The sequence below is a fragment of the Cyprinodon tularosa genome, unplaced genomic scaffold, assembly GCF_016077235.1.
Source record: "Cyprinodon tularosa strain WSP-4 unplaced genomic scaffold, ASM1607723v1 ctg56, whole genome shotgun sequence".
Classification (NCBI taxonomy): domain Eukaryota; kingdom Metazoa; phylum Chordata; class Actinopteri; order Cyprinodontiformes; family Cyprinodontidae; genus Cyprinodon; species Cyprinodon tularosa.
In genome coordinates this window covers 2,073,792-2,101,656 of record NW_024039296.1, presented here as the reverse complement: position 1 = coordinate 2,101,656, position 27,865 = coordinate 2,073,792, and the positions used below count along the sequence as shown (strand labels likewise).

General features: G+C 39.0%; 1 protein-coding gene across 2 annotated transcripts in view; it reads left to right on the top strand.

The window, feature by feature from the left end:
• Positions 1 to 27,865, top strand: part of necab2 (N-terminal EF-hand calcium binding protein 2) — a 173,261-nt gene that overhangs the window by 31,882 nt on the left and 113,514 nt on the right. For both annotated transcript variants that reach the window (XM_038305591.1, XM_038305590.1), the window contains exon 3: positions 24,657 to 24,765. In XM_038305591.1, coding sequence (XP_038161519.1) covers positions 24,657 to 24,765 — 109 coding nt within the window. The remainder of the gene's footprint in view (positions 1 to 24,656; positions 24,766 to 27,865) is intronic.

Here is a 27,865-nt window from a genome sequence, read left to right as displayed (position 1 = left end):
CAGGCAGAGGTGTAGGCTTAAATCTATTTTTGAAGTTCAAAGAATTTCTGTGCTAAATGATTGTCAGTCAGAAATTAGTTATTCCTTTTGAAAATCTGCAACAGTCAAAGTGTTGAAAAAAACGTCCAATATTTAAATAGCTCGTTAAAGCTTTGAACTGTAGTTTTGCTTATCACATTAATATTTAATTCAATAAGAGTAATATAGGATTTGGTAAATGGGCTATGTTTTGTAAGGGTCAGTATATTTTAAATCGCAACAAGTGTAAATTAGGACGTTTTTTTAAAGAATGTTCATGTTTACAAAATAAAGAGCTTAAGGACTTGGTACACCGAAAAGAATCATTTCTAATGTATTCCTCATTTATTCCTCATTTATTAACTCACCATCAGACTGAAAGTGACATTAAAAGCAAGTTTAAAAAATTGTTAGTCCTTACCTCCCTTGTTTGTGTTTTTTGCTGTTTTAACATTAGAAATGCATAAAAAAGGTCATACGTGTAATTTGTAAAGGCTGAACTTCTGTTCAGTTAGAAGAGTTAAAAAAAAAAAGAAAAACAAGCTGCAATAATTTCAAAATTGAACATAAAGGAAATAATGGTGACAAAGGTCGACGTAGGGGATACATTTTAGTGGTTTATTAAGTGGCTTAAAAAAAATAAAAAAAATAAAAACTGTTTTAATTTAGCCCTAGGAGTGTTTGTCCTTCTCCCCCACTGGTGTCTGTGCTGGAGCTCTGTGGAAGGCGGCCATTATTCAGCTACTGCTGGATATCCCCGAACTAGGAGCATCTCTGTAGGATCTGGTGGTAGCCAGGGACGCTGCCAGCTTTGCTTGGCTTTTCAGAGTAAATACAGTACTGCACCTCTATCCATAAAATCCATGTCCACCACGTCCAGGTAAAACCCCTAGCAGACTAAATGACATGGTGGAGCCTTTTACCTGCTATGAGATTTCACCTCATGTGCAAATTTACCCTCACTGGCCAGGCAAATTTCTGGTAAAATGTCAGGCGAGCAAAAGTGGGGAATTTTTGGCAGGTTTTTGTGTTTAATTTGAACTCATAAGAGTCTCTGCATAATTTTTATTATTACTTCATGATGAGAATGAGCCACTTGTTTCTCATTGAGTCTAAAATTAATCTGCATGATGCCAATTTTTTTCCTTTTAGATAAGGGGTTCTAGTTTTTGCACTGTAAAGGAAATCTCTGTGTTTATACCTTCAAGCTTTCTCTCCCAGATTCTTTCCTGAGAAGAGATTACTCGAGACAAACTCTTTAAATAATGTTTCATAATATATATGTAATAACTAACTATTAGACATGACTACAGATTTTGACAAAAATGTACTCAGACCAGAGAATTTCCTTAGGGTTACAGAAGGCTTGTTTCTTATTGAAGTCTGCATGCCACCTTATCAAAATATTACACCATACACATTTGCAAAATGAGGAGACATCCATGTCAGCAGCCAAAATATTACACTTTGTTTTTAGATCAAGGACACATGTTCTCATTCCATTCCTAAATCTTTGCGACACACATAGTGAAGAAGAGACAGCAAGGTCAATCTTGGCAGTGGCAGCGTTGTGACACTTCAAGTGGCTCATCGGGCTGAGAAGGCTGATGTTGTTTTAATATTGTGATGCTTTTACTTAATAAACTGCATGAAAACTTTCATGAAGTCATATTTACTTGATGAAACAAAGTAGTTTATCTTCCAATAAGTGGCCAGTGGCACCTGCCACTAGGGTGACAGTCTCTGCTGCCATCTGCAACTAGCATGACAGTCTGGATGTCCTGCCAGTTGGCTGCCTGATCGGCTCCCAGGTTTAATGACACCTTTTCAGGGGAATTCATTTTTATTTATTTATTTTCTTGTCGTTTTTTGGCAAATAACTTATTTATTTATTTATTTATTTATTTATTTATTTTTTTGCTGTTTTTCAGGCAAATAACTTGTTTATGGTACCGCTATAGTAGATTGTTGTTTTAATGTTGTGATGTTATTACTTAATAAACTGTATTAAAACTTTAAACAGTAAAGTAGACCAATTTTGCGGACTTTCAGCCTAGTAGCTGCCTGCCATACGACCATCCTGACGAACCTCCGGAAGTGTCACAACACTGACACGAATTTAGCTTGGCCCTGCTGCACTGAAGATGACTTTTTATCCTGACAGGAACTGCCCTAATTAGATAAAGTACTTGGGAAAACATTGGTTTTGACACATAACAGGCAGGTATTATTACGGTTTGACAGACTCACACATCATCAATAAAAATAATCCTAACAGCACATAGAAAGAGGGCACAGTGAGAATCTTTGTGATTTGGTTAGAATTTTTCTAGAAAAGTTTGTTTTCTCAAGGAGCAGATCCTGTGCCAGACCACAGATTCAGTTTAAGGGCTACATATAACCTTTAAACAGTGGCTGATGTTTGGTTTTCCAGCTACTTCCTTTTTAGAGTACCAGGGTTTTTTTTTTTGTTTCTAAAACAAAACAGTCTTTCTCATTCATTTTCTTAATTAACTTCCATTATTTGAGTAAAGTCATAGGTGTTGGCCACCATAGATCAATAATTACTATTATCAACACACTTTAAAACACACAAATCTAGTTTATATAGATAGATAGATACTGCATTAAGTCTGGTTATTCCAACCTTAGAAACAGATTCTAATTCAATGACAACCTATACTGCCATGTTGTCTAGGGAACCTAAGCTTATAAAACAGTTTACTTTTTCGAGCAATTACTAATCCTAAGCATCAATTTAATGAAACTGTAAAATATGAACGGAACACACAGTAGACTTATCACTCTGTTAATACTTTAATAGATTGACAATAAAACAAAGAAAACCAAAACAAAATGAAGAAAGAATCCTGTTTAATATCCTGTTGGTCCATTATCTCTCATTTAATACCATCAGAAATTAGTTCTTGGCATCATGGCTCTGTCACTGGCGAAAGTTTTTGGAACAGAAACTATAACATGCAAAAATACCACAAAGGACTGATTAAAGCAGAGGGAGGCCGCGGATGATGCTGGGATCTGCTGTATAGATCATCCTCACAGGTGCCTCCATTATCTGCCATCAGAGAGGATTACTCATCATTAGGATAGACCCACACAGTCACTCCTGAACTTTACAGATACACATCTTCTTCATTTGTATTGTAGTGTGAGCAGCCACACTCCTCTAATAATAACATTATTATGTTCAGGCAGCAGCTTGATGATGATTACACATCATTCCACTCTCCACTGAGACAGAAAATAGATAAGGGTGGCTGATGAACATTTACTGTGGCTCATCTTTTCATAGAGACAGACACAGAGCGATTTGTTCCCACCAGGGATCCATCTGTCAGTGTGAAGATGGAGAGAGAATCTTTTCCTTCTCATTAAGAGAAATTATAACACGCATCCTTTTTTTCTTATTCAGAAACCAAAGAGTGATGCTATAAATAAAACAATTTAAAGCACAATAAGCCTAATTTATAAAAAAATGTAGTGTCAGACTCAACGCTGAATTTTTCAATGGAATTTCATATACAATTTATGTAACTGCTTGTGGATAATTTCAGTGCGCAAAAAATCAAATGCTAGGATGTGTGGCCCCTAGAAATGGTCTTACTTTACATGCCACACCCCATTTAATTATTTGTTATATATGTGGACAGGGGTGGGGGCAGGCTTGGAGTGGATTTTACCAGTGTTGGGTTCCTGTTCGATTCTCTTGGCGTCCTAAGTAGTGATTGAGTACATAATAAGAGCAGGAGGTCAGTTATGAACAATCCTCTCTCCCCCAACATTCTTCTAGTCTTTTCCCCCCTGTGATTGCTCCTCTATCAGTAAAATATCTATCCATCTATCTATCATGATTTTTTGACCACCAATGTAATTTTTTCCACTTTTATCTTTATTGTTTATGACAATAAAAGAAACAATGCATTGCCCTCTGAGCATCAGCAAGGTACAAAACCAAAACAAAGTTAACACTCAAACCCAAGACAACGGTTTGTTGTGATACAAAAGTCAGACAGTTTCCGAGGCTAATTTATATGTTATCCATTTTTCCCATTTTTCTTTAAATTGAGATTTTTTCAATCTTAAAATGAAAGTAATTCTTTCCATAGTGAATATTCTTCCACAATGTCCTTCCACTGAGTATGGTTGGGTGGCTCAGATCTGAACCATCTTCTTGTTATGGCTTTCCTCCCCGCTGACAATAATATCTTAACCAAATACTGATCATCTTTTTTCATATTAGACATAAGGCCAAGATATATTGTGGTAAAAGCAAGTGGTACAGAATACAACAGTACTTTGCACAGAGAAAGGTTGAGTGGGGCTACAGCTAAACAGAAGAGATGCACATTTGAAAGATAATTATCTCTCCTTCCTTTTATGTTTCACTTTATAAGTTGTTGCCTTTTTCAAAGTTTCACTGCTAGAGACTCATTTATTTTGTCTGTAAGCAACTTTTTTAATGCTTGATAAGGAGATTTTTGTCATGTCTGGGCTCAGGTGTCTAACCCACATGCAGAACACCACCAGGAAACAGGGAAAGTTTTAACAGTTTATTTTGGATGCTGTACAAGAAGATGTTTTGTTCAGAGTTAAGTCAGTAAACACAGAAATAACTGGAACGAGGCTACAGGCCCGAGGACTGGTCACACACGGAGATCTGCAGAGACGGATAGTTATGTTAGCCAGATGGACAGGGACTTGGAGTTTTAGGGTGTTTTGATTCTGTACCTGGTTCTGAGTTTTTGGACTGGCTTGATTGAGAGGGGGAACCGAGTTGGTCTGGAGTTTGATCTGTGGTCAGATGTCAGCGTCAGTTCTCTACTTCAGACTCGAGGGACACAGAGCTTCTTCCTAGAAGCCTCTGGATGCAGGTTCAGTAGAAGGTTCTTCAGGTCTGATACTGAGAGCAGACAGGCAGGCTGGTTTCAGAGGGACTCTTCCAGAGATCCAGGTCTGGGTCTGAATGTTTCTAGAAAAGGAGAAGACAGAAAACTGATTAGAGTCAGATCAGATTTTCTGGGGGACAGAGAATCAGGCAGGCTGGTTGGCTCAGGTTCGCTAACCATAACTACGCAACACTCTGGCACTGAACAGAGGTTCTGACGCTGCTTAAATGCTGCTCCTCCTGATGAGCTGATCAGCCGCAGGTGTGGCGTTGGCTTCAGCTCCGGGAGATCCAGGGCGCCATCTGCTGGAGGAAGGTGGACAAAACTCCAGATCCCAACAATTTTCTGAGTGCAGTGTCGGGAGCCTCTGTAGTGTTGGCGTGTATAATGACTGTTTTAATTTTACTTGATCAACTAAACAGAAAATTAAAATATCTGTTTTTGTTGAACTAAGTTCCTGCAAGCATATGGTATAAAAGGCACATATGGGTTGCTTTGCTCAATAGCAAGGTTAGAATATTTTAGCATGGTCAGTTTGCTAAATTAAGCTACATAACTTTAAACTTATCAAGAATTTCTACAAGTAGCATAACAGTTTTCTTTCTCTAAAATATCCATGAAAGTCATTTTTTGTAAGATGTTCCATCTATCCTTCCCTGTGCTCAGATCTACGTAAAAAGAAGTACTGGAACTTTTTTTGTCAACTTGTTAAATTACAGTACTTAATCCATCTTAGAACGCAGTACGTTCCTTCAAGAATGGCTGTTATCTCCTTTAGGCTACTGTAATTCACCAAAGGAAATGTAAAAAATAATACCAGCTATAATGATAAATTTAGATCACAGAAAATATTTGATTCTCATAAAACTGGTGCAATACAGTTTGTTCAAGGGGCTTTGCTGTATTATAAGGTCATCAGCAGGGGCAGGGCCCAGAGTAGATCTGGCCAGCTCCCTCTGAGCCCTCTTTGCTACTGTCTTCTGTCTTACTGGTGTACACCAAAGCAGAGACAGATTCTGAAAGCAGTCCTCACAGTTGATTTACAAAAAAGTTGGATCAGAGAGTGGTGGCAGGGGGCTGGTTCACTTGAATAGATGGGGTTAATCAGGATGCCAAGGAAACCTTGGCAGAGGAAGTGACAGGTTAGTGCAGCAGAGAAAGTTTGTCTAGACAAAGAATACAAAATCCAGAAAAAAAAGTCTAATGCAGCTCTAGCGAACAGACAGAATTGTCTGGCAGCATGGTGCTGAGACAACCAGGCTTTTCAAACAGAGGGTTGATGAGCTGATGGAATGCAGGTGTCTCATTACACAGCACCACAATGCAACAAGACACGCCCTCTGCCAGAACACTGGTCTGCTGAAAGACAAAAGAAAGAGAGAGATCCACAAACCAAAACAGTAATTGCATAAAATGTTCCATTAGTGGCATCGGTGTGGCTTACTAAATGCAGCAGCAGTTGAAGCTGACTGATCAAAATGTCTAGATACACTATATTGCCAAAAGTATTTGCTCACCCATCCAAATTATTGGAATCAGGTGTTCCAATCACTTCCATGGCCACAGGTGTATAAATTCAAGCACCTAGGCATGCAGACTGTTTTTACAAACATTTGTGAAAGAATGGGTCGCTCTCAGGAGCTCAGTGAATTCCAGCGTGGAACTGTGATAGGATGCCACCTGTGCAACAAATCCAGTCGTGAAATTTCCTCGCTCCTAAATATTCCACAGTCAACTGTCAGCTGTATTATAAGAAAATGGAAGTGTTTGGGAACGACAGCAACTCAGCCACGAAGAGGTAGGCCACGTAAACTGACGGAGCGGGGTCAGCGGATGCTGACGCGCATAGTGCGAAGAGGTCGCCAACTTTCTGCAGAGTCAATCACTACAGACCTCCAAACTTCATGTGGCCTTCAGATTAGCTCAAGAACAGTGCGCAGAGAGCTTCATGGAATGGGTTTCCATGGTCGAGCAGCTGCATCCAAGCCATACATCACCAAGTGCAATGCAAAGCGTCGGATGCGGTGGTGTAAAGCACGCCGCCACTGGACTCTAGAGCAGTGGAGACGCGTTCTCTGGAGTGACGAATCGCGCTTCTCCATCTGGCAATCTGATGGACGGGTCTGGGTTTGGCGGTTGCCAGGAGAACGGTACTTGTCTGACTGCATTGTGCCAAGTGTAAAGTTTGGTGGAGGGGGGATTATGGTGTGAGGTTGTTTTTCAGGAGCTGGGCTTGGCCCCTTAGTTCCAGTGAAAGGAACTCTGAATGCTTCAGCATACCAAGACATTTTGGACAATTCCATGCTCCCAACTTTGTGGGAACAGTTTGGAGCTGGCCCCTTCCTCTTCCAACATGACTGTGCACCAGTGCACAAAGCAAGGTCCATAAAGACATGGATGACAGAGTCTGGTGTGGATGAACTTGACTGGCCTGCACAGAGTCCTGACCTCAACCCGATAGAACACCTTTGGGATGAATTAGAGCGGAGACTGAGAGCCAGGCCTTCTCGTCCAACATCAGTGTGCGACCTCACAAATGCGCTTCTGGAAGAATGGTCAAAAATTCCCATAAACACACTCCTAAACCTTGTGGACAGCCTTCCCAGAAGAGTTGAAGCTGTTCTAGCTGCAAAGGGTGGACCGACGTCATATTGAACCCTATGGATTAGGAACGGGATGTCACTTAAGCTCATATGTGAGTCAAGGCAGGTGAGCAAATACTTTTGGCAATATAGTGTATATTGAACTTTGTATGAAATACCAGCTTCCAGTATTTCAGGTGTGTGGTTTTGATGGATGTTAAGGATGAACCGGAATTGACGACTCCATAGTTTCTCATTTATCAAATGGAACAGATTTATGGCAGTGAAGTGTTCACACATGGTCGCAAACGCTCTTTTGTCTTCTCTAAGAAGAGCAACAATATTTGGTAACAGAACGGTGTGAAAATTGACAGGGTTTTTATCTTTTAAACCTGGGATAGATGCTAATCTAATAAATTTCTTTTTGCAAATATTCATACTTTTATTTTTATTTCATCGTCTTACAGTTGAAGATTTAACATCAGTTATTGGTTCACCTTCCAGCAGAAAAATGACCCAAAAGCTATAATAGATTAAAGCAACCCTAATAAAATTCTCTTTGCAGGACTTAAAAATGAATGATCAACTATGCAACTAACATCTGAATGAATAGAAAATATATTTTCATTTGTTATTCTTACATATCAACAGATCTTTCCAGTATTCCTTGTTTTAACAGATTATCTATTTTGGCTACATCTTTTTTAAACAAACTTGAACTTCTTTTTAGTTTCTCTTAATGTCAGTTCCTGTGGAAGGCCCGATTTTTTTATTGTTTGTGATATGTTTATACCCAGTAGCAAATATTTGCATATCTAAATATTTTTCACTGAAGGGGGGTACATGGGTCTACTAAAAGAAGTCCCATAAATAGGATCCTTTTTTTCAAGCTCCTGCAGGCTCCATTGCTCCATGCAACTAATTGATCCCCTTTTTTCATGTAATTTCCACCTTAAGGGCTTTTCCCTGAAAACCATTCCACCTTCACTGCTAAACTTCAGCTGGGGTGGGGGTTCTTTAACAAAGCTATGATAGTTTTCTGTGCAGCTTTTATAACAGGCAACATGAAGTTACTTAATTCACTTTCAACAATACTTTTTACTCAAATGAATTACATATTCTGAATTTTTTCCTGCATGCTGATGTTCATGTGAATAAATTGCCAAGAGAGATCATGTAAGAAAATGAGCTGCCCATCAGGCATCTGCAATGTCACTACCAGATCCGTACCGGAAGTACAATCCGTACCATCGGCTCATTTGCGCGTGTGCAAGCAGATATTCAATCCAGGTCTCCATAAATAATGTAATTATGGTACTAAAAGTACTTATATCTATCGTTGAATCACTAAAGTATTCTAATACAAATTTCTAAAACATTTTCTATATCGTTTCTAAGAAAAATGTAATGCTTTTTTTCATTTTCTCCAACTTGTCTGATGTAATCATCGGACATGCTCAGAGTAGTCCTGCAAAATATGACTAAACCATGTTTATCTGCATTTCACTTGTTTTTTTCTTTAGATTATGCACTATATACCATAATGTTAACACGAAAGGGAAAATTAAAACTCAAAAAAGACTAGATTTATGTTTAAATCAAAAGCCGAAAATGTTATCTCTCTGAGGTACATTAGGATTCCATTTCCGGCACAGAAAAGTGATAAAACAGAAAGGATTTTAATGCATTTTTTTTTCTCTGGAAATGCATCATTAACCTTTAACACATTATAGTTTAGTAGGCTTACTATTTTTAAGAGGGAAAAATTTAATTTAGGTATTTTTTACAAATTAAAATCAAGGGTGACCTGGTTGTATATCTGGTTGTGCTTGCGCAAATTAACTTATGGTGCGGATTGTGCTACCGGTACGGATCAGGTAGTGACAGCAGCATTTATACTTTCCCTCATGCTAGCCGACTCCAGGAGGGGCAGTTCAGCACAAACAGCAAGCTGACAACACTACACTACATGAGGAAGTAGAAAACACAGCCATTTATAACTTTGTCAAAACTTCCTCATACTGTTGCTATTGGTGACAGTGGCGTTGGATGTAGGAGTTTGCCCTGAAATCGAAGGTTCAAGCCCCGACTCCGACTTTCAGTGTCGTTGTGTCCTTGGGCAAGACACTTCACCTGCATTGTCTACTGATGGTGGTCAGAGGGCCCGGTGGCGCCAGTGTACGGCAGCCCCACTTCTGTCAGCGAGCCCCAGGGCAGCTGTGGCTACAATGTAGCTTGCCACCATCAGTGTGTGAGTGTGTGCGTGAATGGGTGAATGAATGTAGTGTAAAGTGCTTTGGTCAAGTCTCCTAACTTGAATAAAGGCGCTATATAAGTACATGCCATTTACCATTTACCATGGTGATCTTTATGAGCCAAATAAAAGGATGTCTCTAGATGTTTACATTCACCGACCCTCACCAACAGGAGCTGCTGCTCGCTCGCTGTGTTTCCTGCACGGATCCCTCTGCGTAGTTCCAAATTTTTGTTGGTGCTCCATGCTTACTTTCTGTCTGCGCCCAAAATGACATAATTTGGCCGTGTGGACTAGAGATGGGCGATAACAAGAATATTTTAATCGATCCGATACCAAGTGAATATAGCGTCAGTATCACTAATATCGATACAATACCAATCATTTTTACATTTAAGCTTGGTGTATCATGGAACTGTTGACCTTTCAGTGTTTTTGTGATTTTTATTTTGTTATTACAATTGAATATTAATAATATTAATATTATGTTCATAGTTTTTTCTCCATAACCTTACTCTTATATTAAATCCTTCAATCCTTATGTAATTTTGTTTGTATTGTGTGCACTTGCCTGTTGCTTTAACTCTATAAAATTCCCTGTTGTGGAATAAAGATATGATTAGCTAATGTTAGCCCACTTAGATAACACTGTGTCAATCATGTCTGTCTGAGGGTCGAGGGTCTGTCAAGGCACTCTCTCCATTTCTATAGCTCGACATTTTCTTGCTCATGGTTTTTCAGGGCTTATATAAATTTGTTGTGTTTCCACTGCGCTTTTTACAAACCATTAATCTTACCATTGTTTCATTTACGGTATTAAAATATAGCCAAATTGCGCTACTTTCCCTCATCATGTTTTCCCACACCAGCATTCTCTATCTCTCCCAGTCTGGGGGGCAGCAGTGCCGTTGTTTTTGAGAGAGCTGAATGGGCGGGCCAGGCTGAGCCTGCATGCTGATTGGCTGGCGCAGCTGAGCCATCTGACGGTGCAAGCCAGTGACGAGAGGGGAGGGGGGAGCAGCAAAACGTTGTGACACAAACGGGTAGAAAAGTGAATCTGCTGCAGTCAGTTAATGCAGGAGGGAATAAAAAGTATTGATCTTGTTAAACGAGTATTGTGCAATATCAGTACCAACATTGGTATCGATAGTATCGATCCTAGGATCGATCCGCACACCTCTAGTGAGGACCTTGCAGACAAGTCAAGCATCAGCCAAGCTTTACTGAAATACAATAATATAAATGTATTGATCTCACAATGGAGAAATTCACTTGTGAGCAGGGTCCAAAAAATACTGAGGCCAAGAGGCAGAACATCTAGTTACCATAGCATCAGTGCATGTTGACTTAGGATGATTAAACTGCTACTTTTTTATTAGATAGTTTAGTGGGAGACCAGGATCATCGTCCTTGTTGAGTATTTTTCTGCTTTGTGTTGCAAAGCCATGTTAAACAGCATTCGAGCTGTTACGTAATGTGTGCACTGCTGTGTTATATTGATCGTGTACAAATTATAAGGTGTGTGAGAAGTTTTCCGACCAAGAAGAGACATAGTGTCTGACTTTTTCATGTATGAAACCATAGGTAGGCAATAGTAAACCATCTTGGCGACCGCATTCACGATAGACTGCTGTAGAAATAGCTAATGCTACAGTCCTACAGTCAGTTTCACTTACATTTATTTTGGTTAATATCACAATTTAAGCAATAAATTAATTAATTAAGGACTGGGAACACAAGCTTGCTGTCCTCAATAGTAGTTACGGCCCTGCTTGTAACATCGGCTCTTATAGACAAACAGAAGGTGCACAAAGGAGGTCTGAAGTCTGTCCCACAACAGCAGCGAGAGTGCTTTCTCACAGACAGCTGCCTGATCTTGAAAAAACCCTAAATACTGTCTCACAGGCACAAGAGGCTGCAGTTGCCTTGTCCTTAAAGCCCCACATGCAGTCAGAGCAAAAAGAGCAGAGAGGACACCTGCTCCATTTTCCTACAGCTAATCTATTACACGTGTATAAAGCTGCCGATGATTCCATCCTGAATTTCAAAGTGGGATCTAAATACAATGGAAAAATAGGTTTTAATTTTTAAGTCATTTTTTTCTTTAAAAATGTTGTGCTAAAATATTTACCCGATTACCACACAACCTAAATCACTTATTCACCCATGTGTGTGCCTCTGATTACTGTCTTTGGTAAAATGAAATGTATTTGGTGTGGATTCAGGCAATGGATAACAACTCATACCACGTTTCATAAATGGTTATTATGCTAGTATACTTAACGTTACTGATGTAGTGTATTATCATACCCCCTGCAACTAAATTTTAAAAAATCCCAGAGCAAACCCTCTATCAGTTCTGGAAGGAGTTATTTTTTGGAATACATTAAGAAAAAAACAAGATTTTTAGAATCCGGGGGAGAAAAAAGATAAATGTGTTACTTGCTCACAGATGGTGAAAAAGATGGTTGCTTTCTGAACATGGTAGAAGGGTCAGTTCCCCCCTCCTGTGGTTGCCTTGACAACTGATCATGCTGTGCCCCAAAAATAATGATGTAAAAGACTAAGGGAGGAAAGACCACAGAGGGCAGACTTTACTTTTCACTTAAAAACATACTTCTTGTTGATTTAAATTTGGTGTGGAACAAAACAGTTTCAGTTACAAATGAATCATTTTTTAAAATATCCATATGTCAGTATTTCCAAAGACCTTAGGGCTTTTTAATATCATTTTGATACTAATTAAAACAGTACTACCTTGTTGGTTAAAATTTTTGGCAGTCAGTTAACTTTCTTCATCTTTCAAACAATATTTCCGCTGCAAAAATAATAACACCCACCGACCTCTGAAAAGGTTACAATCTGCATTAAAAATGAAATCAGTTGCTCTTGCTCAGTGGCGTATAATCTCGTGTTTGCAGAGATGAATCAAATCTGAACCTCTTCTGAACTGATATGTTGCCATTAGGTGGCCTTGAAATGATGAGGTGCATTTTTGGCATTTCCATTACCTGCAATTTGCTGCTCCACAAATGTGAGGTTATGCAGATCTGCCTTTTTTCTGTGATTGGCTGAACAATGAAGCTTTTAGGTGGGATTCATTTTGTGGCATTTTAAGGCCGACGATCTTTGAAGAAAGAAGTGGTCTGTTTATTTACCCTGATGGCATGATGAAGGAAAGAATAAGGGTCCTGATTTGCATAATGTGATTGAACAAATGAAAAAATTACAAGATTTGATTCTGATTGAGTCTTTGAAAGATTACTGAAGAACTTTTCATGTTATTCACAATCATTTTTTTAAGTACTTTGTTGTTGTTGTTTTTGCTGTTTTCTTGGAAAATACTGTATAAGGTGAAGTGCTTATGTGACATGTATTATGTGCAGTATGTCAATTATATTCTCCCTTTCGATGTGTAGAGTGACAGGTGAAGTACTGTATACATTGGAGCTGCAACAATGCTTATAATTTTTTGGGTGGAGGATCCAATACACTAGGGGAGACTGACAGTTTTTGAAGGAAATTTCAAAAATAGCTATTTCACAAATGTTGTTTTTGGTATTTATTTGTTAGTGACTCCTTGAAACCCAGTTTTTCTCCCCACTGTCGCTAAAAGTATGCTTGGTGTGAGGGAATGCCTTCGAGTTGATGCAATAAACTGGATTTCCTAAGATAGAAAACTTTGACTGTATGATCTGGTTTAACTGTAAAGTGCCTTGAGATGAGGTGTTGTGAATTGGCTCTTTATAAATAAACCGAATTGTATTGAGTTGGATGCACAAACCTGACATTTTTTTTTATATAGGTGTAAGAGCTTTCTATTGGCCAGCATTACACATATACTTTTGAATATTGCCTCCAATTGTCAAACCTTTATGAGAAGATAAATCATTGTGCTGACAGAGAAGACATTGGACAACAATTTTTTTTCGTATGGATTGGCCCAGGAACTACGGAGATATTACTGATAAACCTGAAAAATTATGACTTATGACAGTTACTGTGTGTATGCGCTGTGCAGTAAACAAGCACGTTGACAATTATGCATAACATTATATGTCTATGCTGCTATAATGACCGTGACAATTCCACACGTGAAGATAGAAATGGTGATAATGTGATTTTTTCAAAAAGCTGTCATGCGCAATCATCCTACTTTGTTTTCTTAAAAAAAAAAAAAAAATCTCTTGGTAGGTTTGTGTACTAAAAAGCAGCGATTTTGCAATATTCATTGTTTTAACATGGGCTCCACAGTGACAAATTGGGTAGCACTGCTGCCTCTCAGCAAGAAGGTTCCAGGTGCGATTCCTGGCCTGGGGTCTTTCTGCATGGAATGTGCATGTTCTCCCTGTGCATGCGTGGGCTCTCTGCGGGTAATCTGGCTTCCTCCAAAAATCCCAAAACATGACTGATAGGTTAATTGGCTTCTCTAAATTCTCCGTAGGTGTGAGTGTGTGTGAATGGTTGTTTGTCCTGTTTGTCTATGTGTTGCTCAGAATGGACTGGCGCCGTGTTCAGTTTGTACCAAGCCTCTCGCCCATTGACAGCTGGAGAAAGGCACCAGCACCCCTCGCGACCCCTGCAGGGATAAGCGTGACAGAAAATGGATGTTTTATGGAATTCAAATGTATTCACATCTAATTAAAATATCTCAACATAATATTTTAAAAAGCTTGGTTAATTGTAAAATACATTCGCATTTGTGCAATTCTTTTCCACAGCCAGACGCCATTTTTCTTTTCGCTGAATGAGTTCTGGGAAGCCACTTCTTTCCAAGTCAGCTCTTGACCTGATCTTAAGGGATCAATTTAAGGGATAAAGGGCACTTCCCTCTAGCTCTTAAAATTTCTGGGACACACCACATGTGAACGCGCAAAACCAAAGTCTAGGGCCCAAAACGAGTGCAAGTGATAGAAATGGGACAGGGCATATTTTGTATTGAGCATATGCTGGACTATGATTTGTTAGACATATGTTGCATGTTTGCTATACAGTAAATACATGTGCTGCTACACCTTTAACTGTTTCATATTCTATTTTTATTTTCTTTTTACCGGAAATGTACATATATAAGCCGGCTATAATATATAGGGGCTATAAGCTGCTGATATGTACTTAACTGTCCGCTACCATACCTGGAGGATGAGCTCTACATATCACCCCTAGAGTTAGGGCTGGGTATTGTTCAAAAATTTTCGGTTCCGGTACCAATACCGATACCTTCACTTCGATACCGGTTCCTGATCGATACTTTTTTCGATACCAGTTTTATAAAATCAGTTCGAAGAAAAAGAAAAATTCACAACATAAAAAAAGTACAAATCTTGAGTTTTATTTTAAGCTCTGATTTTTCTATTTACATTTTTCCTCTTACATAAAAAAAAAAAATCAGTGTCTAATATTCACTGTTACATTGTGAGGACCTTTTTACTTAGCAGTTTTCCATTAGAAAAATTACCATGTCTGACAAACAAGCCCGTTGAATGGGATCCTACTGACAGCGCACCGCTGGTATGTGGGGGTCTGAGCGGCTCCGACAGAAATATTTATTGGAAGGCAGGATAAACTGACTGCACTGATTAAGTTTTCAGGTGGATTTTCCCACTTAAAAACATAATAAAACTACTTTATTCCCACTGATAACAGCAAATATAGCTGCAAGGTAAATAAAGGATAGAGTAGCTCCGCCCAACGCGTGTCAGACACACTTTTGCACCGCGCAGCCAGAGCAGCAAAACTTCTTCAGCCGTGCGTTAGAAGCTGGTACAAGCAGCAAAAAGGAAGCAGCAGACGCGATTTTGCTGCTCCTGCTGCGTCCAGTTTGAAAGCAGCATGATTCACTCCGCTCTGGCTTTGCTCTGCCCACGGGCTGCTGAGGGGAGGATGGTCGCGCCGGCTGCGGTCCGCTCTTCTTGCAGTCAAACACCGAGCAACTTTCTGCTCTTAAATTGTTTCCGTGCACGATGTATTGCATTGCGCACTATTGGCATCAGTCTTAATAAAGTGAAGCCACACTTTTGACCTGGGGGGCATTTTAAAGGGGTTCCAAGTAGTGTTAATTTTAGCAGCCATTTTTAAATTTAGTTTTAGTCTTAGTCCAGTTTCAGCATCGCTTGTTAGTTTTTATCACATTTAGTCGACATCATCCCATTTTTATTTAGTCTAGTTTTAGTCGACTATAAGTCGAGCATTTTAGTCTTTATTTTAGTCCAAGAAAACATAATTTTATTAGTTTAGTTTTAGTCAACAAAAACCGTCAACATTTTAGTCTAGTTTTAGTCAGGACATAATTTTAACCTTTTACTTTTTTGTCAGCAGATAATATTTAACATTTCCTAAAATGATTTCACATTTCAACATTTCCTCTCATCTTTTTGATAAAACCCCCCCCACTATTTTAAGGAACAAATGCAGACATGGAAGATGTTCAAAATAAATATGCAAATATTGTCAGAACATTGTTAAGGTTTAAAGACACAAACACAAATGCTTGCATTAAAACAAATAAAATACACCTGACAAAGGAAACAAATCAATAAAATAAAGTGTTTTATGAACTTAACACAAGTGCTGGCTGTTTAAAGCTAGTTCACATAGAAAAATAAAATAAATAGATAGAAATAAATAGATTTGAGATCAATGATGTGAAAAAAATAACTCCAACTGATACAACAAAAGTGCTTTCCTGCCAGCTAGTTCACATGGTTTATAAAGGTACAGTATTTATGTGAAACAAGGCATAGCTTGCTGGTCCTGAGAGTCAGCTTTGTATTTGGTGTGGGCAATTAAGGAAGCTTGTATAGCTGGCCTGTCATTGTTTCTGGGTGGTTGTTGGTGGTCGGTGTATCTTCAATCTGGAACAGAAATTAATACAATGTCAGGATAGATGCACAGCATAACAGGAATTCCAAGTGTATAAGTAGCATATAGGTCTCTTTTTTTCCTTAACAAAAACTAAGTCTCTGTAAAAACTACATTTGACAATCCATTTCAAACTCATACAAACAACCTACCGTAACTATCATTTTATGCAGGAATAAATTGCAGACATTTTTATGTGTGCATGCATTTTGGTTTTATTAATATTGATTAATATTGATGTTTGCATCCAAATCCCCGCAGTGGTTCCCCTAGCAATGGCTATTTTGTGTATGAAAATCTAGGTTAAAGTTGTTCTGAATTATGTGTGGCATATTATTTTAATTTTCTTATCCTGATACACACTGTCAAAGATCGATAGTTTCAGTTGGTTTTAGCATTTAGCATACATGTGTAGCTGCTGAGGTGTTTTGTGTTAACTATAGTTCACTTGCTGCTCCTAGTTTACCTAAAGCATCTGTCTGCTTTAATCAAACTTGCAATGTAACTGAAACTATAGTTTCCCGGCCAGTATAACATATCTAAGTTCTATCAACAAGTGGCTACGGTCGCTACGTGCTAACAAGCTAACGTAACATAGCCAGCCTGGATACTAAATGCTATGAAAGTTAGCCAACATCAGTTAGTTTATCATTAGGACATTATAGCTGTTGATTAATGTTACATTATAAACAACTACCACCAATATTTCTGTTAACTTACCGTAATGTCTTTGTGTTGAACAGCGACGTGTCTCTTCAGGTTGTGTTTTTTCCAGCTATAATGTGGCCATATTCCTTCCCTTCGACTAAAATCAAGCATTTGGTTTTGTTCTCCACTTCAATGAAGTGAAAATGTGTCCATAGATCACGTCTCCTCTTTCTCCCGAGCCCCAGAGTAGGCTACTCTGTGCCGCCCGCTCCTGGTTTGAAAGTGGGTGTGTGGGAGCTGACGAGGAGGAGGCGGAGCAGGAGATAGGATTTGAAAAAACCATAAAATAATAATATGTAATTTTCGTCTCGTCTTTGTTCGTGAACTAAAATGTCCATAGATTTTAGTCCAGTCTTTATTTACCAAACTGCATTTTCGTCTCGTCTTTATTAGTCAACGAAAAATATTTCTGATTTACTCCCAGTTATTGTTTATTAGTGGGGATTTTAATCTCGTCTCGTCTAGTTTTCGTTGGGTGAAAAATGTGCGTTGACGAAAATATTTTCGTTTAGTTTTCGTTAACGAAATTAACACTAGTTCCAAGACGCTCGCAACCAGTTCACAACAGATGCACATGAACCCTGGCTGTAGGCGTAACCACCTGTGTATTTTTCCTGGATGACGCAATCACGTTAAGTGTTACAGCCAATCACCGAAACTTGGTACCGAAAGACGAGGCATGTTTTGATACTCTGTAGAACCGAAGCATTTCGGTCGGTACCATAAAAGAACCGAAGTTCGGTACCCAGCCCTACCTAGAGTAGGGACGAAGAAGAATTCTAGCTCCCGATAACTTATTGGCTTGCAGCAGTAAGATCTAATGAACAACAGGGCATCATTAGCTCTTTAATTCAGCTCTGCAGGATTTGCCGCAGTCTCTTCATTGGTTTGACAGCTTTCATTCGGCAAATAAGTCAAAATCTGTGAATTCGCAACATTTGATCTCTATGGTGTCTGCAGCTAGCATCTGCTTGTGTTAAATGAAAATTAGCCCCTTTTCTGTGATTTCCAAATTCCAACTTTGTCTTCCGCTTTCTGGTGGTTGGGAATAATCCACAGAAGAGCCGTGCCTTCGTATAGGCCACATGGTTCAAAGGGTAGGAAAAGAGTAGAGGCTTATAGTTGTGAAAATACGGTATATATATATTTACTTCTTTAGTAGGTCACCTTATAACTACACACTTGTATATGTTATTGTAATTTTATATTGCACCACAGGAATAACCTGTTTATAATACATGTAAAAAAAAAAAATTACTCAGTTCAATTAAGACAATCATTTGTAGAGCTGCATGGTTTAAAGTGTGTGGAAAAAAGTAGTGGCTTATAGTCGGGATAGTACGGTATGTATTGTTGTGTTGAACAAATGGAGCGATATTACAGCTGAGAAGTACATAAACAGCAGGGTCAAATCAAAAACCTTGACTAACTTCAGCTGCTCCTGCTTTGCTTGCCTTGTAACTTCTCTCTTCCCTGCTGCTTTATGGAAAATTTGTGGGAGTGTATCATATCCTATGCTTTAAAACCATTTCCCTTGATGGACCTTTTTGGACAATGAAATAAAACACAGTTTTAGAAAAAGATATCAGGCTGCAGAGTCTCATTCACAGGATGCTGTTGCATCATCTCCTCTGATGACAGTGACTTGGATGATTACTGAGGAGAGTACTTATCTAAATTGTACATTATTTATGGAGGGGTTTGCTGGGTGAATGTTGGCCACAGCAACGGGACTCGGAGAAGAGGAAGTTGCAGAAATTATCCATGGATGTTGCTCAGCAGTAGGCCTTTGAAGCCTGGCTGCCCTATTAGGAGAATATTAAAAAGAGAAGCTCCCAACAGAAACACCAGAGTTGCATGTTACTTTGGTGCATGGCTGCTATGACAAAAAGAGCTTGAAAACAGTTAAAAGTGGGTCAGAAATCAGGCAAGATGTAGGTTTTGTTCGACATGTACTTTAGGAGTGGGCTATGCCTCTAAAAAAAGGAGGTTAGCATGATGTTGCTTTGTGTGAGTGGTGTGCCGATGGAGGAAAGTAGGGCTGAAAATAGGTCATAGCTGCATTAAACACCAGTTTTTCTTTTTTTATGGCTTAGTGTTTGAATACATGGTGGACATCAAGTGGACAGTCATAGTTGGAGTGATGCTGTGAAACCAAGAAGTGACATTTCAGAAGTCACGCCTTCTGTCATTTAAAGGTTACACCAAGCATCAGTTAAAAAAAGTGACACATTACACATGCCACAATATCTAAGAGGGAAGCTCCGCTGTGGGTTTCTGGAATAGGATGAAAGAGTGGAATGAGGAATCTTCTAAGAGTGATGGGATATTCAAAAAGAGAAGAAGATATGAAGAGACAGAAAAAAAAACCTTTTGAGAACTATAGTCTGTATACCGTCTAGTAAATACTGCTGTAGTTCATAGTTCATTTCCATAAACTACTGAGAATGATGTAGATGAGGTAGCCATGAAATAGCAGCAGTCCATTTGGATTCATGGGATCCCTGTGCTTTGCACTGATCCCTGAGTTGCATCCAGTCTGCTACACTTGAAGATGAACACACTCTGAGGGGAGAGGAATTATTATTTGATATCAAGTTTCACAGGGAGACAGACAGGCCAAGAGAACAGCACAGAGATGTGGACAATGACAAGCTACTGGGCTTCCATAAATTTAAAAGCAATGCCCTCAAACTAAAAAAATAAACAAAACGGGTGTTCACAATGTTACAGTATATTTACTACTTTTGTGTTGATCCAAACCATGTATAATGAATGCAATTATTGATTTATTTATATGTTTTTGTCTAGAAAAATGCTACCTGTATGAAACATATGACTGACAGATATACATAAGGGCAAGGAAAGAGATTAATTCAGCAATTGATTCAGATTCATTCGGATTTACTTTGCCTGAAATCTAAAAAAATAAAAATACGCCAAAAATGTAAAAAGAACTATAACATATTTTAAGTCTCAGTGCGTCAGAACGTAATTATTGGGTGAAAAGGAAACATGCCTAAAAAAATAAAATAAATTAAATTCCTCTTAATGAACAACAAATGATAGAAAATAACTAAATAGGGTAAAATCATAATACTATATCCATTAGAACAGCCAAAGGAGGTACAGAAATACAAGTTTATATTGCCCTGTTGCCCTTTTTTATTAAGATTTAAATTGGTTTTGTAGGTATGTCAAGTGGACAGTCATTTACACTTGGCAGTGTTAGAGGATTATACAGTAATCTGAATATAAGAATTAGAGCTGTTCGCTCTTATACTAGCTGACCTTTAATAATGACTTTCAGCGACACCTAGTTGTGCTGCATTATTCCCCAGTAATGTGTTGCTCTTTGAGAATACCAAAGTCACTTTAACTACTTTCACATTCTTTCTGCCACATCTTTATTTCCTTGGTTCATGATGTTTATAAATGAGGTCAGGAGAAGTCCTGATTAGATTTTCTCTATCTGACTATAGGACAAGGTCAGAAACTACTTGACCAGTTAGACAAAGAGAAAATAGGCGTTGTTGCTAAAGCTCTGATTCAATATATTTTATGGAGATATAAAATATCATATTTTGGCTTGGATGCACTGCTGCATGCTTAATATACCATCCTGCATTATGAAATTTAGGCAGGATCGGGATGAGTCGGTAATCAAGATGACACACAGAACACACACACTGTTTCTGCTAGAGTAAAATGTGTCGTTTTATTCCGCCACAAAATACAGCAAAGCAAGCACATCAATCAAGGCATAGTGCTGAATACAAATTATATTGTTCCAATACAAATTATATTGTCCCCCCTTACCGTGACACAAAGGAGCCAGTCGACCCCGGCAGGGCAGCAACCTGTGCAGCTAGGCGTTCGTACGCAACCCTAGCAGACTCTGCCAGGGCCTACCGCCACCCGCCATTTATGCCAAACTTCAAAGGAAAATCTTTCCAATCAGGAAAAGTGATTTCTCCCTCTCAAGCCTGGAGCACATGATTACAGAAACCAAAATATGTTTCCAGCATCTCCCGAACCCACCCAGGGCTCGTGGACAGCCGAAACCAACAACTAATTAAATCATGGTCAGAGCATGGCACCGAGAGCTCGTGAGTACAAAAACAAATTAGGGCTGCAACTAACGATTATTTTAAAAATCGATGAATCGGCCGATTATTTTTTCGATTAATCGGACAAAAAAAATTTTTTATATTAACCTCTTTATTCCAAAATAAACATTTTAGACAGAACAAACAAGCACACAAGTACAGGTTGCTCATTAACTGTACTGGTGCAATATGAAAAAATAAATGTTTGTGTAAAAACTACGCAAACTTACATGAGAAATGTAGCTGTACATCCACAAAATATAGGCTACTTTGTTTCATAAAGCGCAAAAAGAGACAGGCATTTTTGTTTTTTAAAGCCCCTAAGGGGTTCAAACAATAGGTCCCCCCATTTCAACAAATGAGTTTTTTTAGACTAGAAGAGTTCTGCCTTTTAAGACAGGAAAGTATAGCAGTTAAAGTTGCTACTTGAGAAAATACTGAACCATAGAGATAAAAATAGCCCTGTGATTCTAATTATAAATTGTATTTGGAATAAAAATGAGAGAACTAGGGGTGGTAAAAAAACACATCCTCCAAAGACAGATATTTAGACTTAGACTTAGACTTAGACTTCTTTATTTGTCATTTTGTATGCACAGGGTGCATACAGAACTAAATTGCGTTACATACAGCTTATGAACGTTGCATTGATATTTCAAATATCAATGCAACGTTCATAAGCTGTATGTAACTTATGAACGTTGCATTGATATTTACATGGGAATGTGGCAGATAATTAATTGACATATTACTGATCTTGCTGGATTTTGTTCTGCTTTACTTCCATAAATTGCAGGATCTTCTTTTCTTTATCTTTGCCAGAAGATTTAAACTTTAAAAGCCTTGCCCTCATAATTTGCAAGTTAATTTATTTATAAAGAAAGTATAAACGCTGCTTAAACAAATTTAAATGAAATTAAAAGTAAAATAAGTAGCCAACCTTATCACTGTCTGTAACCTACTAACAAGGTAAGGAAAGCATCAGATGAGCTACCTGAGAAACTAACGTTACGTTTCCCCTCTTTAAAATGAAACAAACATGGTTACTCATCCTGCTGATCAGCTCTCTTCACTGCCATTGAAGGCTCCAACGTGTTTTCTTTTCAGGTGCTGCGTCATAACAGTGGTGCTTCCGTGCCATGGTCATTTGTTTTTACAAAAGTTGCATGTTACGACTTTTTTCACTTTACAAAGCGCCGGCTATTTTAATTATTGTGATCAATTTGCGCCGTCAATCCCGGCGCATGCGCGCTTCATTTGCAGTCTGGACGCTGAGGGTAAACTCCTCACTAAAATCCTGCGGCTCTGACTCTGACTGCCGCGCTGAGAGGGATTCCTGTGGGAGAGGGAGAAAGGGGTTGGGATGGGGGAGGCGCCCCACGGCAGGCAAAACCCGCCAGTGACACCGTAAAAAGTCGCCAGATTTGTCGCCAGTCGCTTTTTTGAAAAATAGTCGCTGGAGGGGTCTGAAAAGTCGCTGAGTTGGCAACACTGCAACTGCGGCGCTGACTCGCTCCGCCATATTTTTTTTTCTTCCCCCGGATGACGGCGGCGGCGGATGACGCATTAATCGCGCGACACAACTAATCGATGATTAAATTCGTTGCCAACGCTTTTAAAAGTCGATTTTTATCGATTTTATCGATTCGTTGTTGCAGCCCTAAAACAAATTATATCACGCTCTTAAGGAAACAAAAACTTAAAATGTGAGAGTAGTTAGGTAATAAGAGTGCTTCATTTGTGATACAAACTTGTATGATTGTCAAAGAACATCAAATATAAAACCCATATATCACATCTTCACTGAGAAACATAAAAAAAACTAAATATATATATATATATATATATATATATATATATATATATATATATATATATATATATATATATATATATATATATATATATATATATATATATATAAACAAGCAGTACAACTTTCATACCATATATTTGGATACTATATATACTATATATAATAATTCCAAATATTAAATTATTCAACATTCAATATATTCCCAATTTTTTTCAGCCAATGAAGTATGTATATAAAAGCTAGAATTCTTTCCCTTTTTCTTTTGTTTTCTTTTGCTTTGTGGATCAACCACGTAGTTTTCCATATTGAATAACATGAGGAAACACTGCATTGCCATATAGATAACATTAACTTTGGCCTATATGGGAATGCAACCATCTTTTTATCCATTTTTGTTTCCATAAAAAAAATTTTTTTTGTGTTAAATTGGAATTAAAAACTCTAACAGTTGCTTAAAAACAGTTGAGGAAACATATATTTTCAAAGATTTCAAAAAATATGGAATAGTATTGTTTTTCTAGCAGCCTGGTAATCTGTGCTGTCTTAGTGTCTGAAACAGGATTCTAATTCTGTTGACCAAAAATCAACCAGGCCAGATAGGATTGGATGCAGGATCAATTGAACTGCAACACAAACTGACTGTGAACATGCATGGTCATTAAATATGGCAATATTGCAGAGTAAAGAGATGTATTTAGGATGTAAAGCTTGCAATCCAATAAAACTGAAACATAATTGCTTTCAGAGGATTTTGTTGCAACTTGTGAAGATGAAAGATCAATACAGTACGATCTATGGGTCAGTAGTGGAGAGAAGTGGATGGATTTAAAAAATGTTAACAGTTCAGCAGGAGAACTGCTGATCAGAACAAAGCAGAAACTGGGACTTCCTAAAAAAAATTTATTTTTCTGAGACCGAAAACCCTAAAAATCGTATTGTTTTTGTTTTCGTTTTGCTTTTTTTGTAGGCTGCAAGACAAGCAACGATAAAATACAAATCTCTCTCTTTTTTTTTGACGTACTTAAAAAAGAAGAAAAATAAATCCAAACTATTTCTTAGTGTCTTAATGACTATTTATTATTGCTTCATAGGAATGGACAAACTTGATTAGCCCTAATCCCTGATATTGTTTTTCTAACGAAGTTCCATGACCATGATTCTTTTTTTAACTATATAACTAAAAACAATGTTTTTAAGTTATCAACATGTTTCTGTTGACATGATCAGTATCAGAAAACTGATTCTTCTGTTTTCCTGCACCTAAATACTTAAATTGGTGCATGATAATAAAACAAGAATAGTAAGGCATGTTTTACATGTCAAAATCTGACATGGAACCCATAAATAAATGATCTTCATTCTCTTAATGATTTCATTGGAATTTTTCTTTTTCTTCTGCAGATGACGGGAAATTGTCTCTGGATGAATTCCAGGCTTTCTTCTCTGATGGCACTCTGAATGAGGAGGAGCTGGAGAAGCTGTTTCACACCATCGACTCGGATAACACCAGGTTAGCATCCACATGCGCCACTGGAGCATGAAGTTAGGATGAAATGTTTCCAAGTTACTGCATGAAATTATTCCACATACAGGATCTTTTGAAATCCGTGCATGTTTTTCTGCTCAGTGCACCGTGAATTTCTGTTTTGATCACTACTTATGAGCAGTTTTGTAACCAAAGGGTCGGTGAACACAGCTGTTTCTCGGCTTTACAGCCTCTGTTTACTACTTTAGTTGTTTGTGTCTAGGGGATATGTCTGAGCAAAAGATGTGGGGGGTGAAATGTATAAATCGCTTTTTACTGCACTGAGGGAATTTCCCAGATGAGTTCAGGTTGAACCTTTCGCCTAAAAGCGTTTTACATCAAATTTCTGATATCAACATGTCTGGAGAATGAAACATGAGTTGAAAAAATGGGAGATAAAACTTGAAGTAGCCTAGAAATGCAGGGAACTCGAGCCATTGCAGGTAAGCAGGAGGGCATGTTAGTTAGGAAGAAAACCTGAAATATCTGATGAAATCTAGACTGAAATAAGGTTGCATGTGGTGCTACAGGGATGGTTAGGAACATATCTTTAAATTTGTTCACTTAGATTGAAAATATTGATAAAATAAAGTACAGTACTTCAAAAAGGCTGAATCATACTTTTCACTATTGATTTTATGATTTTGAGTTAAAAAACCTGAACACCATCTGCCAAACCACACAAGTTGTTCAGCATGACTTTTATTGATCAAACTGAAAAGTGTATTTTTTTTTTCAGTGATACAAGTAAAATTCATTCAAACAGAACATTAAAGACTCTCCTTGCTAGTTCAGCCTCATTTGCTTTTTATTGCGTTTATGAGCTGTTGAATAACGAAACAGCTGATTTGACAGTTTGACAAAGTGTTCATACTTATGTGAGATCAAAGTAGAGTTATTTTGGCAAACAACCAAATAAATGTTTATTTAAAATAGAAATGGGGCATTTTGGAGTAAACATTAGTTCAGCTTTACAGCACAATGGAATATGGCTCATAATTTGGTTACCCATAGAGTCCTTGAGTTAACCAATGATCCAACTTCTCTACTTCACTGAGGTCTTGTGGGAAGACCTGAGGTGAGCTGTGAGCAGTAAGCCTCAATACATTGAGTAAATTTTGCAAGCATAGTGAGCTAAAATCTTCGGATTCAGGAAGAGCAGTGTGGTTTTCGTCCTGGTCGTGGAACGCTGGACCAGCTCTACACCCTCAGCAGGGTCCTTGAGGGTGCATGGGAGTTCGCCCAACCAGTCTACATGTGCTTTGTGGACTTGGAGAAGGCGTTCGACCGTGTCCCTCGGGGGGCCCTGTAGGGGGTTCTCCGGGAGTACGGGGTGCCAGGCCCTTTGATACGAGTTGTCAGGTCCCTGTATGACTGGTGTCAGAGTCTGGTCCGCATTGCCGGCAGTAAGTCGGGCTCATTTCCGGTGAGAGTTGGACTCCGCCAGGGCTGCCCTTTGTCACCGATTCTGTTCATTACCTTCATGGACAGAATTTCTAGGCGCTGCCAAGGTGTTGAGGGGATCCGCTTTGGTGGCCTTAGGATTGCGTTTCTGCTTTTTGCAGATGATGTGGTCCTATTGGCTTCATCAGGTCGTGATCTGCAGCTCTCGCTGGATCGGTTCACAGCCGAGTGTGAAGCGGCCGGTATGGGAATCAGTGCCTCCAAATCTGAGGCCATGGTCTTGACCCGGAAAAGGGTAGAGTGCCTTCTCCGGGTCAGGGGGGGTGTCCTGCCCCAAGTGGAGGAGTTTAAGTATCTCGGGATCTTGTTCACGAATGAGGGAAGAAGGGAGCGGGAGATCGACAGGCGGATTGGTGCAGCGTCTGCCGTGAAGCAGGCGCTGTACCGGTCCGTCGTGGTGAAGAGAGAGCTGAGCCAAAAAGCGAAGCTTTCGATTTACCGCTCGATCTACGTTCCTACCCTCCTCTATGGCCATGAACTCTGGGTCATGACCGAAAGAACGAGATCGCGGATACAAGCGGCCGAAATGGGTTTCCTCCGTAGGGTGGCTGGGCTCTCCCTTAGAGATAGGGTGAGAAGCTCGGTCATCCGGGAGGGACTCGGAGTAGAGCCGCTGCTCCTCCACGTTTAGAGGAGCCAGTTGAGGTGGCTCGGGCATCTGGTTAGGATGCCTCCTGGACGCCTCCCTGGTGAGGTGTTCCGGGCACGTCCCACCGGGGGGAGGCCCCGGGGAAGACCAAGGACACGCTGGAGAGACTATGTTTCTCGGCTGGCCTGGGAATGCCTTGGGGTTCCTCCTGAGGGGCTAGAAGAAGTGGCTGGGGAGAGGGAAGTCTGCGCCTCCCTTCTTAAGCTGCTGCCCCCGCGACCCGACCCCGGATAAGCGGAGGAAGATGGATGGATGGATGGATGGATGGATGGATGGATGGATGGATGGATGGATGGATGGATGGATGGATGGATGGATGGATGGACTGAGCAAAAATTCCTTCAGGAGAATCGTCGAATTCTGGTATCTCCATTATCTTTATTTTAATTAAACCCAGTCTTAGGAATAACATTGTTTCTAAGGTTGGTTTGAATTTAAAACACGTTTAAAATTCAACTCACTTTTCTATTTTACATTGTTGAGCTAAATTCTACCGCAGTTTTTAGTTTTTTTCGTATGTTATATAAGCCTATCCAGTTTCATTCTATTACTGCCTTTCCAATTTTGTTCTCTTTTTTTCATCGTAATTCCATCCTGCAAAACATTAATCTTTTTTTTTTTTACTTTTTTTTAAATGTAGTTGAGTCTCATTAAATCACTTCGTTGGCTCTTTAGAATCTGCTCATCCATCCTGCAGTCAGGAGAGGTGTGCTGACGCAGTCAGATCTGAATAATAAGACTGTTAATTTACACGAGCTCAGGATCCTGCAGAACCCTGAGTAAAAAGAAACCAAGCAGAACAAAAGCTGACCTTTTAGTGATGTTGGGAGAGTTGAAGTTGGTCCAGTTTATAAATCCTCCTCCAGGCTTGGCCCTTTGACAGCTTTTATCTGTCTTTAAATCATTGCAGTAAGTGGACCATGTGATTGCTGCCATCACCTATGGAAGTTGGTGGTCTTGTCTCTTGCAGAT